The sequence below is a fragment of the Excalfactoria chinensis genome, chromosome 7 (genome assembly GCF_039878825.1).
Source record: "Excalfactoria chinensis isolate bCotChi1 chromosome 7, bCotChi1.hap2, whole genome shotgun sequence".
Lineage (NCBI taxonomy): Eukaryota > Metazoa > Chordata > Aves > Galliformes > Phasianidae > Excalfactoria > Excalfactoria chinensis.
In genome coordinates, this window is record NC_092831.1 from 1,814,221 (window position 1) to 1,832,611 (window position 18,391).

At 44.6% G+C, this 18,391-nt stretch overlaps 1 protein-coding gene across 2 annotated transcripts in view; it reads right to left on the reverse strand.

Annotated features, from left to right (window-relative positions):
* The window catches only part of EPC2 (enhancer of polycomb homolog 2), a 36,627-nt gene extending 20,444 nt beyond the window's left edge, over window positions 1-16,183 (reverse strand). Inside the window, exons 1-2 of one of the 2 annotated variants that reach the window (XM_072341694.1) lie at window positions 15,893-16,183; window positions 3,446-3,605 (exon numbers count right to left, since the gene is read on the reverse strand). In XM_072341694.1, coding sequence (XP_072197795.1) covers window positions 3,446-3,605; window positions 15,893-16,045 — 313 coding nt within the window. In that variant the 5' untranslated portion in view covers window positions 16,046-16,183. Of the gene's footprint in view, window positions 1-3,445; window positions 3,606-15,406; window positions 15,550-15,892 lie in introns of those variants that run through there. The other variant, XM_072341695.1, reaches the window with a different exon arrangement.
* Between the last annotated feature and the right edge of the window lie 2,208 nt (window positions 16,184-18,391).

Below are 18,391 nucleotides of genomic sequence, written 5' to 3' on the forward strand. Positions count from 1 at the left end.
CAAGCTAGCATGTCACAGCTCTGGGATGCTCACAGAAGCACTCTCTCTCCCTGAAGCTTGCCCACTGCTGCTCTTTCAAACACACTTTGAGACATCCTTACTCCTTATTTCTGCTTGGTTCCAGGAAAAGCCAGTTTCCATCCTGGAGCTGCTCTCCAGTAAGGCTGGCCTCAATATACAGGTGACGTGAATTGCCCAATGTGGCCACCTATCACTCTGCATTTCTGCCTCTGCCATAGCAACAGACGTAGCTTCTCATTCATGCCTACAGAATTTAGTGGAGAACTAGCATCAGGCCCAGCAAGCACAGTATTTCAGATGCCCTGCATATGGTTAGCATTTTAGAAACAACCAATGTGACAGTTCAGTCACAAGCCAACTTCCTACAGTCCTTTTTCCTGGTAGTTCTTGGGAGATTCTTGTGGCTGATAAATGAATGTCCTTTTCTTACTCCAAAGCATCCATCCCTCCCCAAGCCACATGTTCCTACAGTGCACTGAAGAAAAGGGCCTCCATGATCCTATCGCTAAGCCTCACCTCAAATAAACATTCAGAACTTGTTGGCTTGCTAATTGCTGTTGCAAAACTACCATTCTAGTTTACACCCTTCACCGCTGCAACCACTCCTGATGACAGTAACTTTCACAGAGGGATTGACTTTTGTTTACTTGAGCTCCTCTACATGTTAAGTTCATATTAAACTATGGAAATGCAATTTGTTCAGAAGTTAAAGCACATAAAATAGAGTTTAGTGTAGCTAAATTATCTAATTTAGTTTACTTAACAAAATTAAGGCTGTGGTTCAGCAGTCATTAAGCTGATCTAGGTGTGAATTACAACTAAACCAAGTGCTTTCACCAGCTTTCCTCCCCAGAAGCCATGCGTTCTTTCACATTCCTTGCACCAACCTCAGCAACCACATGCTGAGCCAAGCCAAAGAAATGAGAAACCCACAGGTCCACCTAACCAAAGCAAACCAAAGATAAGCTTCCTGCCAAATCTGCTCCTGGGTTAGCTCCCCCCAGAGCACAGCTGCTACAAGGAGGGTGCTGGCATTAAGAACAGAAGAGCAGCACTGATCCTGCTGGCAGCAAATACACCTGTGCTGACCAAATGCAAATGAAGAACCACATCATGGTAATTATACCCAAAGTAGTTACCAAAGCAGTAAACCACCATGTCAATGGCAGGTCTGTCTGTAACACTGGAATGAACCAGAGCTCCCAGTGCTCCCCACCTGCAGCACACACCTCCACATGCAGGTACCATGCAAATATCCACTTTACATATTGGGATGCAGTCCCTGAAATGTGGAAAGTGTAATTAAAAAAAACAATAAAAAGTAACTCTAAACTATGAGAAATAGACACTTCACTACTTTTTTTTTTTTTAATTATAATTATTTTTATTTTTTTATTTAAACAGAGTGACTAGGCTTCACCTCATACAACATGACAATGAATATTCAAAACTGCATTTGGAAAGATCTGGCTACATCACCTGTGATCAAGCATTAGATGGTTATCACTACTCTTATGAAAACATAACTTACATGCAATAGTACCAGCTGTGGGACCCCCTCTAGGTTGTTTTTTCACTTTTGGCAGAGAATATTTTTTGTGTATATCCATGTCTCACTAAGAAACAAACTTTCCTCTAGTTTGAGCTAGTGGTACACAAAAACTATTCCAGTAAAGATGAACATCCTCGTCTTTAAGATGAGCTGCAAAATTATTTCAGGTTATTCATAATTTCTTAGTGAATAACTACACATATGGAATGTAATACATAGCCTCTTGTCACCTGATGGTTGATGTCGCTTCCGTGGCCAAAGCACACAGCGCGTTACTCTTCTTGCTTTCAGCATTAGAACAACTGCTAAGCAGCGACCACAAGCATAAAGCAGATTTGTATCACACCTACTGCAACCAGGATACATTGGAGAACTATTCTGAAGAACTACCTGATGTTTATTTTCAACTCTAATACCTTCTATTGGGTCCCCAGAAAGACTGAGTCTGAACAAGACAAAGCACATTCGGACATTATTTATATTTAACACTTCTAATCCTGTTTGTTAGCAGTATTAACAGCATTTCTGGCAATGTCCAAGAAAAGCAGCTTTGTCTCAGTTTAATCAACCTGCCTTGCTTGCAGGTTTGTTTCTTCTACTAAGAAAAAAAGAGAAATACTCCTTTGACTCATGTCTTACATTACCAGCATTGCCTCCAATCTATCCTAGAGGATCTTGAATGTGATATTTCCAAAACTCATTTACTCTATAAACACTTAGGAAAAATAGGGGACTTCACTGTGCTAGTGAGAAATTACCTAAGCATCTTCAGTAGACATCAGCGTTTGGATTTAAGTATCTTTGCCTGACTCGAAGCTCAGTTACATCTGTAAGAACAGCTGAAGGCAGACAAGCATAAAATGCTTTCTCTGCTCAAGTCTCCTTACTGATCAATAGCTTCTTCTTGCAGACAACTCAAAACTGCGATGAACAGTTTATCAACACTTTCCCACACTGTGTCTGCACAACACCCAGAACGAGCAAGATGAGTGTACTTCCTTTTCTAGATGTCCTAGCACACCTCTGTTTATAATCTTTTCAATGCAACTAAGAAACAAAGACAAGAACTGGTGATAAGAGATGTTCTCCCTGAAGAAACTCAGCACTGAACTTCTGCTGCAATGTACTGAGTGATAAACCACCACATTAACTGCATCTGAGGGTTTGCTACAGAGATTAACTCCAAGGGAAGTCCAAGCCACAAAACTAACCCCAGGAATGACATGCAGCAAAGGACAAACATGACTGCCTGCCAAGGAACAACTAAGCTGCTGAAACATAAATACTTGTCAACGGGACATCCAGAGACAACTATGATTAATTAATTAGGACTTCAGATCTTTTTGAGACCCAGATCCCTGCAGAAAGGAAAGAGCTTCAGCAAAATAAGAGGAAAACACAAAACAACTCCTATTACATCCAGCAGTGGAAAAGTCTCATATGCTACAGCAAATAGCCTGACAATCACTGCTAGCCTAACTGAAAATGAACCCTCCAGAACTTTGTTTCAACCAGTTGGTTGATTGCCTTATAAAACCTCCTCTATTTAATTTCATCTCCATGTATATTAAACTTCTGAATTAAAGGGTTTTGAATCAACTTTTGGATTGACAGAAGACAAGGCTTGCCAGTTACCACACGTCAACACACAAATCAGTACAGAGCCCATAAACACAGAGAAGAAACCTCACCTTTGTGCTTAAATTCTCCCAGAAATTTACAAGATAAACTGGAATTTACATACACAGATCCCCCTGGATTTCTGAATTCTCTCAGTTTCTGAATATCGCAGCAACACTGTCGCTGAGCTTGTTTGAAGATTACTTAATTAAAGGAAAAAACAAAACACAAAACCAACATTCACTGACTTACGTTGAATGTGAATGAACTGCTTTGGTTGCTTAAATTCTCCTTTATACAAACGATTGTAATAGTTCACATTGCTCTCTGCTTCAGGAACTGGGATAACCATGCTCTCCTTCTTTTCTCTGAAAACTTGTTGTGCTGAGATAGCCCGTTGCAAGTGATGTTCCTGCAAGACAGAAAGCAAAGAGTTAATTTACAGAAGTATTCACAAAGACAATCATCCTATTCTCATACTGTTTTCCCGGGTTTGTACACAAATTCCAGATAGGAGTCAGGTATTTTAGAGGATAGCAGGATGTTTGCTTCCAGGTTAGTGACAAGAGATGGGTTCTCCATCACTCATGAGCCATGAGGTTCCTAACAGACCTTTGAGCTCCTCTGAACATAGCTGTGAGCAGATAACTGCTCAGACAAAGTACATACACCTTCTAACAGACGGTGAAAACATCCCTCCAACCACACAAAACATCCTTGTTTGGTTTATACCAGCTCTGATTTCCTAACTCATTAAAAGCTACCATAGAGAAAATGTATATAAGACCAGTTAGCACACACATTAAGTCCTCTAAAGCATTATTACAAACAGCTTCAAATCAAAAGAATAGCTAATTTTCTCATTCCTGTTTCCCCAGTAGCTCCTACTGGGGAACAGTACTGGGAAACAGCTTGTTTCTTCAGAAGTTCAGACAGTTAAGTGGCGAAGCACCCTCATAGTGCAAAACTTAAAAGCATGGACTCCCTGAACAGGTACCATTTCATTTCACTCTCACAGGACAGAAGACAGAATTGCCGTGGAACTGTTGCAAGCTGCAGCCTCATAGTTGTGACTGTTCTCTCAAGGCGCCAGGAGCCCACAAGTTTCTTCCTCCACAGCAGTGCCCTCAACTCCAACTCCCAAAATGTGAGAGAAAGAAGGGTGGCAGCAGAAAATCAACCTGGAAATCCGCTCTAAAGCTCACCAATCCCCAACCTACACAACCCTGCTGTGCCTCCTGCAGGGGCTTCAGGTTATCCTCCAGCCATTCCCAGGCAGCCAGCTACCAGAATAAGCACAGAATCACAGAAAGGCCTGGGCTCAAAAGGCCCACAGTGCTCATCCAGTTCCAAGCCCCTGCTGTGTGCAGGGTCAGCAACCAGCAGTCCAGGCTGCCCAGAGCCATATCCAGCCTGGCCTGGAATGCCTACAGGGATGGGGCATCCACAGCCTCCTTGGACAACCCTCTGAGTGAAAAACTTCCTCCTAAGATCCAACCTAAACCTCCCCTGTCTCAGCTTAAAATCATTCCCCCTTGTCCTATCACTGTCCATCCTCATAAACAGCAGTTAAGCCTTTGGTGTTTTCTTTTTGGTTCCCTGGGGGTACCCACCCCATCAGCAGCTCCAGAAACTGCCCTGCCCCACAGATGGGGCACATCCCCAGCAGAGCAGCCCAAGCCTCAGCAACTCAAGTGCAGGTTCTGCACCGCATCTGGGAAACCCTCTCAAGAACAGGACTTCCTCCTCTTGAATTCAACAGAGCAATATTTACTAAAAGAGCACTGAACAAAAGCCTGTCCTTAAAAAGATGTCAATGGTTTTTACAATGAATTATGCCCTCTTCAATATTAAAACATAGCAGAAATGAAAATAATGCAATTTCTGGGAAATTAGAATATAACAAATCAGTGACTGGAAGAGCTGCTCTGGGAATCTCCAGTAGCAGATGAAGCAACATTAAATCAAACCATCAGGCTCCCAAGTGAACGCTATTAGAATTAAGACCAGAGTGTGATCACATATCTGGTGTGATGTGCTGGAGTTAAAACACGCCGAATAAATCCATCATTCCACCACAAAGCTGTCTGGGAAAGCTTCACAGTGCTGAGCAGGTAATTCAGCTGAAACAAAATTTGTTTCATTGCTGAGCTGTTTTCTGTGGGCATCCCTGGAGTTGCCTGCTAACCGCACAGCTCAGTGCTGGCAGGAAGGGCACACGGAGGCTCTGTGCAACTGCTGCCTCTGGTAATGAACGAGTAGATGAGTAAATAAGGACTTACTTCCATGGAAAGCAGGAAAGGAGGGCACACAGCAACCAAAACTCAAAGCACGCTGAGGCTCTGCGCACTGCTCTATGGCCCACTGAACAGCACAGATGAGTAATTCCATTCTCAGTTTCCATAACACTGCTGGTAGGTGTACAGGGAGTTCCCAAGGAAAGGCTGAAAATAGGTGTCAGTGTTCACTTCGCTATACAATGTCTTCAAGCATGACACAGCCTTCAAACAAAGAGCTCTGGAAGCACTACTGTCACTCAATCAGTAGAGCTTCCAAAGAAAGAGTCTATCATTTTTGCCATTAGAAATGCAATAACTTTCTACTGAACATGAAGTTAAAGGAAATACAAATTCCAGCCTCAGAAACTGTTCTGTTCAAACACACCCTGCCATAAATGAGTCTAATTAAATGGCTTGACTCAATCCAAAGCCAGCTTTCAAGGCCTAACAATGCATTTAGCAACCAGTGCACAGCGCACTCTCCTTCCCTCTTCTCTTCTTCTCTTGAAAGACACACAGTATTTCTCCACCTGTACCTGGTTCTGCAGGAGGGGAGATGCAAGGCTCTCACACACACAGAGTGAGCATGAGAGGAACCGCAGAACATGCTGCCATAGGGATTAAAAGGAACATCTGTCAAAGAGTCATTAACCATTATTTTCTTTGAAAACCAAACCCTTCTTACTCACCTGACTAAAAGCTCTGCATACTTCAGGCTGTTTTTCTGGGCACCGAAGCAACAGAACTAGAAACACTCCTGTGTTTAACACATGGTTAAAACAAAACTGTTCTCCAAGCACAAGACCCCTATTTCCATTCACATTGACCACACAGGTACCTTTACTGCCCATCAGCCACACCGACAACAGCATGCTGTAGCTCTGTAATCATTTTTATTACGTTACAGGTGAAACAACAACCAACACCAGACACTATTTTTCCCCTTGAAAAGAGTATTTACCAACAGAGACGTCCCTTTTATTCTACTGCTGCAAGTTTATGCAGCAGTTTGCTTTTTCCTTTATCCTTTAAGTTCACACAACTGCCTCTCACCGAAATAGTTTCATCATACTCTAAATAAACACTCTAATATTCTGGGCAAGCACTAATTTTCTGGATATCCCTGCAGTTAAACACCATCCTCACATTGAAAAGCTGACCCTCGTCTTCGTTATTAAACTGCACAAAGCAGCTCCTTATTGGACACAGCTCCCTTGGAGAAACAACTTCAGGACTTACTGCATACACCTGGTCTCTTCTTCATCCCTACCTACCAGGTAGGTACAAAAGTAAGCAGGTGTGATTGTCACACCACTCACCTGAGCTGTTTTGAAGGCAGCTGACTTTAAGGAAAGAAACACTTGCAGCAATGTTACCAAGACATCAGAGATTAAAAAAAAACATACCCCAGCCTAGCTGTTAACATTGATTCTTTTAAGACAAATGGCCTGGACTCTATAGCAGTCCATTGCAACTGTAAGCACGATGGCAAAGGAAAGTGAATTTGTTAACAGCTTCATCTACTCTGAATGGGCTCCTTCTCTGCTAACATAGAGTCACCTTCCCTTCTACCTCCAACCAAAAAAGGAATTGAAACAAACAAAAGAAGCATGAGAAAACCTTACGAAAGCCTAGCCAGTTGATTTGCCCAACACTAGATTCAAATCAGGAATTGCTATTAGTTAGCATTTTTACATTTAACGTACACATTCAGAAACAGAAGTTTTGGTATGAGATCAGCAGGCTGGCCTTGCAAAGTGCTAACCACAGTTCCAACTAGAAGTTTCAGAGACATCTGAAAACAGCACCTAAAGAAGAGCGATCTGAAGCTCAGAGGCTATGCTAACCAAAATGCAGCCCTGTGTGACAGCCCTACCTGCCTCAGGAACCACAGCCACTGCCTCCTTTACTCCTCTGCACCAAGGAGCAGGTTGACACACTAAAAATACAGACCTTATTTTTCCTTTCCTTCTCCTTCCTCTGCCCTAGGAAGGAAAGCAGTTACCTGTACCCAAGGCAGGGTGCTTTATAGGACCAGAACTCCTCCCCCAGTTTCCATGCAGGGCTTCTGGCTGTCTATGGAAAGCAGCTTTAAAAAGCCAGCAGAAGACAGTGTGATGCTCCCTGCCTGCAGGCAGAAGGGGCTCACCAAACCACTTCTCAAGTTCTCTGCTGGCCAGGTCATGATTATCCAATGCAAACTCCCCCTTTCCTCCCTTCACAAGAATCATTTCCCACTCCACATGCCACTTTGCCTTCCTCACTGCCAAGTTATGACGATAGGAAAGAATAACAAACATACTGCTAGTATGCTGCTGCTACACATAGCTCAATGCAGGAGGGCAGCAATGCAAACCACACTGTGTGACTTCACTCCACAGATTCACAGAACTCCCTACACTGGGTAAGATTTGGTAAGGTTTTTATTATTGGGCTACTCAGAAGTCATTCTATTTTCTGTCCAATGTTAATAAAGGACCGATAAAAGAAAAAAAGGGATCAGCAACAGCACTTGTCACTGTCTTCCCTTCCCCAGCTCCCAACCCACAACCTCATGAAGCAATACCAGTGCCATCTGGAAGTCAACGATGAGCTGCTCTGTTTCCAAGCACACCTTGGGGACAAACTACCTGAATACCGCCTCAAAAATGCTGATGGAGGCTGAAATGATACAACAGAAGGGCCATGAAAAATACCTGACTGAGCCCAACTCCCTGCTTGGCATCTAGATACCTAAGTCTGCAAAGGAGCCGTGGATTTAACTGAAGAAAATTTAGTTAGGATTGAGGGAAAAAAAAGAAAAAGGCCCCCCAAATCCTTGCTGTCAGTCCGACTAAATCTAATTTAAGCATTAAAAATGACTACAGGCAAGAAGGAGAGGAAATCAACCCACAAGGTACCAATGGAGGTACAGGGGACATGAGAAGAATGTAGAACAGCACTGTTATTTTCATATTTCTTTAGCTGACCTTAGAGCACAAAAATGGCAACTTGAGTAGAAGTATAAAGGTAACAAAAAAGAAAAGGAAGGAAAAAGCGAAAAGAAAAGATGGAAAGAGGGGGGGGGAAAGAGCACTTTGTTTCCAGATGCCAGTGAATCCCTTTCAGAAAGAACTGTTACCAACAGTTTAACATTCAGTAAATGTATTCACTTAGCAGCTTGTGATACGTTTGTATCACTCAGCACATAACAGGTGTAACATTGAACAGAAAAAAATTGCAAGCAAATTGCATCCAAGGAATTACTGTTATTGTCTTGAAAGCTGCTTCCGCAAGAGTAACTTGATTGCCCCAGTCAGACAAGCAGAGATGCAGAGGTGTACACCTACACATGCTATCCTTAACTTTTTAATAAGATTATCCTGCAATAGTATTTTAGAAGACTGAGATTTCACGATGAGTCTTTTCCCCTCAACTCATTCTCAAGCTGAAGATCAAGAGATAGGAATGTTTAGTGCTGCTTATATGAGAGACGTGCATTAAAAAATAAAGCAGTTCCTTGTGTCAAGTGAGCTTGCTGTCCTAGCAATGAAGCTACTAAGAGCTTGGCTACCAAAGGAACCCAGCAATTTTACCCTCTTCAGTGATGCAATTACCTGGAACGTTTCAGATCTCATTTCCACACTCAAGAAGTAGTTGCTTACTTACTCTGTTTAGTTTTCTAACTTGTATTGCTTTTCTTCCAGAAATAAATTCCTACTACATATGAACCATCACTAGGATGCTTCCAGCATAAATCGCCTTTGTTATGCAATTCAAGGTGGTTTGGCAGACAAGAAGTGTGAGCCTCAGCAACAGGAATGGGAGAACGCTGAGATAACCAAATGACAAATTAAAATGTAACAACAGAAACCAAGCAGGGAAAAGGGGCAGAAAACACTTAGAAATACGCTGACTCGGTGTCACAGGGGATGTGATGAGATAAAAAGAAGGGAACAATTCTTCAGTGATAAGAAGTGTCAGGGAACTGACATGTAACAAAGGGGAGGACGGCCTCCCAAGGCACACCATGCAGGCCCTGGCTCCTTGGGATTTCAGAAGACACAGATGTAAGAACACACAAAGAAAAGCATGACTGAAGTAGGTGGACTGGGGAGGTGTGGAGCACACCAGAGAAAGAAAAAAATGAGGCTGTTTGGGCTTTTCTTCCATTTCTCACTTCCGTTAAGTGCAATAATCAAGTTTTGATTTCCTCCGCTTCTTACACAAGTATCAGTTCTGCAACTGATGTGCATTAACAACAGATTTCATGACACCTAAGGTTTAACTGCAATCCTGTTTATAAGCATGTGAGCATTTATCTCTAGAAATGGTCAAGTTTGAATCTGATGAAGATGCCAAGGCAAAGAACTGCTCTAAGAAGTAAAATCAAGGCATGGTATAGTAGTTTATAGTTGGCAAAATAAATTCCAAATAACCTCCTGAATGTTTAGCAGCCATCAAAATGATCTCTTGTGAAAAAAAAAAATAATTAAAAACAAGATTAATACAAGCAGATTTCATGCTTGCTGATTTAAATTATTCAAACAGGACATCTCAACTAATGTCAATTGACACGGAAATTGCACAGAGCTGACTACTGCTGAATTTTGCCTAGAAGTTGCAACACAAAAATCACACCACCTCTGCAGCTGCCCCAAGTATTTCTTTCCCTTAAGCTAAAAGAAAGGGGGAAAATACCCCTACCTGCATTAGAGATGTTACAGAGCACAGGCTCAACTGCAAAGCCTCCTCCTGAGCATGCAGTACACCTTGAGCCATACCTGCAAGCGAGAGCCCAGTGTAAAGCTGCAGTGTGAACAGCCAGCTCCTGAGATCCCACTGCTCCCAGCCTGACACCCAAATGAGTTCAGGCACAAATTTTGGACTGGCATTAAGGACTGCACCCTGCAGCCAAAATGCAACTTCATCTAAATTAAGAGCATGGTGTTAAGATAAGGCTGAACACATTCAATCTCAGGAAAGCAGTCTTGTGCTCCTCTGCACCCAAGCCTGCTATCCCACCTGCTCCCACCACTTCCCCTAAGAGCATACAACACTCATTTTTGACAGCTAGGCAGCAGGATGGGGCTCAACTCTCAGAGAAGCCTGAGAAAGTAGTAAATCAAACACCAGGCAGCAGGGAGATGTAGGGTACCTACGGGCAGCAAGCTCAGCTGTATCTTGAAAGCACAGAGAAAGATAAATCACTTGACATTCGTCACAGACTAAGCTTATACTTGAAGCAGTTGTCACAGGCTAGCTGATAGGTGTTAATGTGATAAGCCCTAATAAACTGATGATGAGTTTTAAGGGCAAATCTTTGTATTGTTTACCTTCAGCCACATAATTACACCCAGAGCAAACGAAAAGCTGAGTTCAACAGGTCACCAGGGAGCTGACTGCTCATTTGGGCTCTGAGCCCATCAGCTGGGATTTTCATTCCCAACCACAGTTAACAAAACCCAACCTACAGAGCACTAAGGCAGAAATTACCAAATAGGTCATTAAAAGGTAGAAGTCACAGACTGAAAGGAGGCTTCTGTTGGCCACAGATGTATTTTGCGGGTAAAAGAACGGGAGGCAGGGACAGAAGATGACAGCTGAAAACTGAAATAATGGCTGGGAAACTGAGCTGGGAAATGCACTTGCAAGGAACAGCACTGATTGATTCAGCGGGCTTCAGCGAGGGAAAAACATGTAAGACCTGAAGACAGGAAAACCTTACAAAGAGAACAGAACTTAAAACAAGAAAATCTGTAAGGATTAGAACATGGTGTTACAGTACCCACCAGCAAACACTCTGCTAATCCCATCAGCCCCCAAATATACACAAGAACAAGTAAATAGGTAAATCAGTAAACACATAAAGGTGCTGAACTCAAACTGAGAAGCTAACTTACACTGGGAGTAACACAGCCCCACCTGCACATCAGCCTCTGGTGTGAACCACACAAAGCCCATTTCTCCCTTCCCCAAGGCAGTCTGCTGTCTTTGCTTTGTGGGGAAATGCAATCTGCTGGGCTCGCTGTACTTAGACTTTTGGAAAAATCTTCTTGGGATTTTCTGTTTGTTTTACAGAATATCTGTGTCATTTGAATCAGCTCTCCTTCGTTTACCCCCTTTGTTAGCCAGAAGTGTCCTGGCATCTTCATTTTACACAGCCATCATAAGCAACATTGAGGGTTTGACTGCAGGTTATGAGCACACATCCCACTCACAGACCTCAAGTTTGGAATTGGTTCTGTCCACACATGGAGTCACTTATGCACAGGTCTCACCTGCTCTAATATTCCAAGATGATGTGCACAACAGTGGCACAGAACGATATCTGCAAATATCTCGTTACCTCACGACATTTGCTTGATGACCTACTGAAAATTCAGCATTAGGGAAGTGCAATTCATCTTCTAACCTACCTTAATTCATAAACTAGACAAAAGAGGTGCTGATTGCTCTTTCCAAACAGCCTGAATGACCAAACAGAACACAAATTTCTCTAAAAATAAAAGTATATATATGCATGAGGTCTGTCATTAACTTAATTATTATTTTTTACACTATGTTCTTACTCCTGAAACTGCATACCTGCTTGGGAAGGCCAAAGGTCCCTTTTTCCTTCATCCAGATCCTTCAGCGGGGTGAAGCACACTTCCTACCGGATCACCCTGATCATTAAACAGCACACTGCACCTGCACAGGGTATCTGCTCCACAGCATACATGCACACTAGCTGAGGAATGAATAAAGAAAAAAAAAAGCTGCCTATCACTTCAACTGGGAAAAGCTGCAGCAGCTTGAAAATAGAACTGCTAGCATCTCCACTCAAATATGAGTAAGAAGATTTATAATGAAAGACTGAGAACGTCAATAGAAGAGCAAACAGACTGCAAAGCTCTCCTCTAGATGCAGTGGGAAGGCAGAGACGATATGCAGTTAGGATATCACAATTTCACAAGTTAAACCGTGAAAATAAATGAATTGAATTAGTTATTTCAATCTAAGTTGTCTACTTCCCTCATGTAATGTTCATTAATGTACTTATTCACCTAGTTTCCTAGTGCTCTTCAAGCCTGTGAGTTTCAGATAGCACCAGGTAATGACTTCTGCTCAACACCTCATTACTTGCTTTTCTCCAGGCATCTTCCTAGAAGCCAAACAGGCTGACAGCACAGCAAGCAACAGAACCCGACCTCCCTCTGAGAAACTGAAGCTGTTTAAGGCACCTGTGGATTAATACACATAGTTCAGTATCAGTCTGCTAAGTGACAGCTCAAACTATTTATGCTCTGAAAGCAATCACCTGCCGCACTTCCATACACAAATTCAGCTGTAAAAGAAGCACGCTTCCCAGTAACCGTGTCAAAGCACACCTGGAACACCACCAGAAAACAAAAGCAGTAGCAAAGGAACTGTTGTACACACCTCCAAACTCTCTGATTTCATTGCAGAAGTGGCAGCACAACTTTAGGGAACAGAAGGGTACCAAACAAAACCACTTGCTCTTATTTATTACAAGTAACCATCAGCATAACCTCATTCATCTCCTTATAAATACAGGGAACAAAAAAAAAGGGCACAATCTGTTGAAATATTATATGTTTTACAATAGTTACGAAGGCCAAAAGCAGAGCCTTCCTGAAGCCTGCTACTAACATATCCACATGTTTATGTTCACATATGTGGCCTGAAGCCCCTCTACAGAAATATAATGAAGTGGCCAGAAATTCATCTACTAAACAGAAATCAGGAGACCTCCTTTGGCATAAGGATACACAAACTGAAATGCAAATACAGGATGGGTGCACAACTTCTTTTTGTGCTTTAAAAAGCAAGCACAGCCATAAAATTAATGATCCCTCCTGGCCTATATGCACATATTTTCAAGTGCTTCTGATTGAACTCTTTCTATTCATTGTATCAGCAAAAATGTTCACCGTGTTACTCTATATCAGCAGAAGTATCCAAACAAGAAAGCGTGACTTGAGTAAAATGAATGCTTTCTGCCTTCAGCAGTGCGCTGCTTCAGCAGCACTATGAGTTCCAGGATGCCCTGCATGCCAGGTGATGAACTTAAGTTTCCAGTGCTACAACAGGGACTGAGTTAACAAAGGGATAGAGAGAATATGAACAGAGGAGAAAGCAGGAAAAAATAAAATAAATTCAAATTTACTGTTCCCAGCCTTTAAAAATAGTCAAAATTGAGCATTAAGTGTACGATCGGTAAAAGAGCATCCTGAGGTGATCACACAGGGACTGAGCGTGAAATTCACTTCTCATCCACATCGTCAGCATTTTAATCACCTGAAGCCACGTCTTTACTTTGCCTTTCATGCACTTCCTCCCCTCAGACACCCTCAGCTCTGCCATGCAGCATCAAACCCGGCTGCAGTGAACAATGTTCACACCTCAACTTCCAGGTGAGCACTCAGGCACCTGTGACCAGGCAATCTCCTTACTTTAAATTACCACCATCAACTGCCACCACTTCCAAAGTTAAATTCACTTCTGAAGGACCTGGGGCTGAATGTGTGCCTCATTAAGAAAGATTCTTCTGCCAGAAGATGTTAGAGTGCTCTTTGTTACCGTGCATTCAATCACAAAACAGATAGCTAGGCAGTAACAAACAACACCAGGACTTCTCTACTCTGCAGCTCTCCCCCCTTCCAGTTGGGAGGACTGGTGAGATACGGTTCTTACTCATCAGCAGAAAAACACCACTAAATGCTCACACTCTGAAACTCACAAGAGGACAGCTTCCTACTTTTGTTTAATTATGAGCTCCCTCTTACATGAGATTAGAAAACCCACATGCTTTCCTACTCGGGTTTAATTCAGGATAAATGATAAACACTCGCTAACATAAACATACTACATACCAGAAGCCTAATCCCTTCACAGCAGGAACCTCCGTGTGAGCGAGAAGAGCAGCTGATTTGTAAAACGCTTCGAGCACATGGAAATCTTTAAGATACTCAGATGGAAATAAGTCTGGAATTTTCATCAAGATCAGATCGAAACAAAAGTCCAATGAAGATGCTCACACCCACACACCAGATGTGACAACCAGCGGTGAGCTCCAACACGCTGCCTGCAACCACAGTGACTCTTCTGCACCGCTTTAACTTGCTGTCCAAATAACTTCAGAAATCGTATTAGAAATGAGTGATAACAATGAATCACCACTAACTTTAGGCTGACATACCAAATAATAGTACTACTTGAAAGATAATAAACTCTCCATCGATGGTATAGATGAACGCTGTGCCCTGATAATGTGTCTCACCCTGCACCTCCCTGCTGCTCCTCTGACTGCTTCACATCGAGGCTCCTGCAGAACACATACCCCACACAGCCACGCTGCAGGGCAAACAGAATCACTGCATGGTTGGGTTGGAAGGAACCTCAAGGATCACAAAGCTCCAACCCCCCAGCACAGGCAGGGCCACCAACCTCCACATTGAATGCCCAGGGCCCCATCCAGCCTGGCCCTGAACACCTCCAGGGATGGACGGGGCATCCACAGCCTCTCTGTGCAGCTGTTCCAGCACCTCACCACTCTCAGAGTAAAGAGTTTCCCCCTGACATCCAACCTAAATCTCCCATAACTCCCATTCTTACAGCCCGGTGGAATTTAGCACAAGTTCTCTTACAGAAAAGAAACAAAACTTGAGATCAACCTAAGCCAAAAAAATCTATACAGGAGCACCAGCCCGAACTTCACCATCACTTCAGCAGCCCGTGAGCAGCCTGTCAGCTGAAGCGCGAGCAAGTTGATTCCAAACACCGTTTACCAAAACAACGCGGTCATTTCAAACGAGCCACGGCTGACAAACACCGGAGGCGAAAGCCGGGCTGCGAGCAGCGCTCCCCGCACCGCCAGCACCGCTCCGCTGCTCTCCGGCCCCACCGCTTGTCACCGAAACCCCGGCAGAGAACCGAAGCTTCGCTTTACCCGATTTAACGGGACGCGAGCGCCCGCGCTACGCTCCAAGTGTGACGGCCGGCTTGAAGAGCCCCGGCGCTGCAGAGCCCGCCGCCGGCCGCACGGCATCGGCACGCCGCCGCCTGTCACACGCGCCGCCCGACCCGCAACCCGCGCCCAAGGGAAGCGGCCGAAGCACGCTACGCCGGCTGCGCCCGCTCGCTCATTCAGAGACGCGCCTTGCGCCTTCCTCCTTCTTACGCTAGCGTAAAGGCCTCCCCCCCGCTAATCAAAACACTCGCGAGTCGGGACGCAAAGAAGATGGCGGAGCAGGGCCCGCTTACGGCGTCGGACAGCAGTTTACGCTGCGCTCTTTGCGCAGGGCCCCGTCAAACCCGTGCAGCGCCGCGGTGGGGAGCGTGCGTAGTGCGCTTGGTGAATGCCGATGGCCTATTTCCCGTGAGGGGAGGGGGGTGTCTGATAAACAATGGTGCCCCCCCTGCGCGGCTCCCTTACCGATTCCTCCTCTTTCTCCATCCCCGTGGGCATCTGCGGCACAGCCCGGTTGATGGAGACGCAGTCGTTGAGGTCGGGCATGTCCTTGCCGCGGTAGATGGGCAGCGGTTTGGCGGCGTCTAGCGCCCGGGCTCGGAAGGAGAGTTTGCTCATTGTCTCCCCCTCACAATAACACCCCGGGGCCGGGCGGGCGGGGGGGGCCCTCAGTGCGGCCGCGCCGCCGCCTCCCAGCCGCTCCCGCACCCGGCCCGCACCACCATGGAGGGTCCCGCCGCCCCGGAACAGCTCTCCGCGGGGCCGCCCGTAGCTCACAGCTCACGCCCCGCAGCCCTAGATCCGCGCCGGGCTCGCTCGATCCGCTCCCTGCGCCATGGCAAACATGGCGGACATTAACCAAAGCGGCCAGCGATCCCGGCAGCCACCGCGAGAGCCCCGGGGGGGGGGGACGGAACGGAGGGAGGGAGGCGGGAGGAGGAGGAGGCGGAGGCCGCGCTGCGCGCGCAGCCGGAGGCGGTGCTGAGGGAAGTGGAGAGGAATGGCGGGCGGTTGGGAGGGTTATTTCTCCGTGTTTTAGTCTACCTGGCCGCTCTGCTCTTCAGCGGGTGGATTCTCGGCCGGCCGATCGAACCGAAGGAGCGGGTAGCGCTGAGGTGGTGGGAGGACGGCCCGCCCGCCAGCCCAGTCAGTCAGTCAGTCAGTCAGTCACCGTGCCCGGCAGCAGCTCTGCTTCACAGGGAGAAGTTTTCTTCACAGGGAGTTTTGCAGGTGCCGGATTTTACCTTTAAAGGTGTTTTGTTTCGGTTTGAACTTAACAAATGAGAAAACTGATGGTCTGGTGCTGCCCAGGATGTGGGTCCTCAGGGTCAGCCCAGTGATGGAGTGACACTTGTCAGGATCTGCCTTAGCAGAAGCTGCCGTCAGTGAACCCAAGTATGGACCCTCCTCTTACTTAGGGGTTAAAACACGTGTCTAAATCGCTTCTGAATGCCAACAAATCTGTAAGGCACTGCTGCACACTGGTTTATTTAAACACGGCTTCAATTAGAGGCACATGCTGTGCAGAAAGGGAGAAGGGGTAAAAGCCGTACGCTCCAATTAATATTACAAACAAACACGTTAGAAACAAACTCATACCCATTCAAAATTACTTCTTCAAGGATTTCCTGTAGTACCCTTTATGCGGATTTAATCTTGAAGAGTTTTTTGTTGTCTGTAGATCTGGAGTAGTGCGTTCACTCATGCCCTTCTGCTCTAAAAATGCCTTGCTCCTGTTTGTTTTCTCCCTCTTTCAAAAGTACACAAAGCTAAACAGGAACAAGGCACCCAACTTTCAGGAGGGTGTCCTCAGCATGGAGAGAATAAGCCCGAGTCCCCATACAGACAAAGCCACAGTCTTCCAGTGTCCCAGAGCTCCACACATCTACCCAATCTATTGCTTTATCATAGAGTCATAGAATCACAGAATGGCCTGGGTTGCAAAGGCCCACGATGATATTTGGTTCCAACCCCCTGCTATGTGCAGGGTCACCAACCAACCAGACAAGGAGAACAGCACAAGAGATTGCCCAAACAAGTTTAGTCTCTGAATTGCAGTTGATTTTTAGTTATGTTATGCATTTGTTATCTATGTAGTTTTATATAGTAAATGTACACTGTTCTTGATAAACACATGATTTACAGAACAAGGAATAATAAATTCTGTCAGCTAGAGAGAGATAAGGAAGATGAAACAAATGCACTAACCCACAAGAAGAGGGGAAAAAAAAAACCCACAATAATAACTTTGTGCTCGTGTCACGTGGATCAGAATTATCTTTGGAAAGAAATCTGAAAATGATGTTACATATTCCTATGAAAGCATCAGGTTAATGCTCAGTTGTGTAGTACAAATACTAGCAAATGAAACTTTAAAATGATGAGGAAAGGAACAGAGAACTGAGATAGTGCACCTTAGTCTAGTAAGACTTATAATTCCCTTAGATATGTTTGTGTTCATAGATAATTCTTGACTTGCATTGGAACTAACACCCTTTTACACAGAAGCACATCATAAAGCAGTTCACAGCTAAATACCAGTCTTGCTTGTAGTAGCCCAAACTGTGTGTGAGGCGCATTCAGCAATGTTCCTCTTGACATGAATGTTTAAAATTGGTATCGTTTTTAGCTCAGTGGTTACAGGAAGCAGCCAAACTTCTGACCCTCAAAGTTGGTTTGTTATCAGGAAAGATATTCACAAGTGGTTGGTAGAAGCAGATGGTTGCCATTTTCCAAAGAGTAATTGCAATGCACTTGTGCAACAGCTTTAGTTTCTCAGTCTCACTGTGCAGAAACAATCAAGAGATTGTAAGTGAAATTAATCCTGAGCTGGAAACAGCACTTCTTGTGTGTCTTCTTTGGAACAATCAGAGCCCAACAGCTGCATCTGAGAAACTGAAAGCTGTCATAAGGACAGCAGTATGAACTGTTCCATCGAAATGAAGGTGCTAGCAAAGAGAGCTC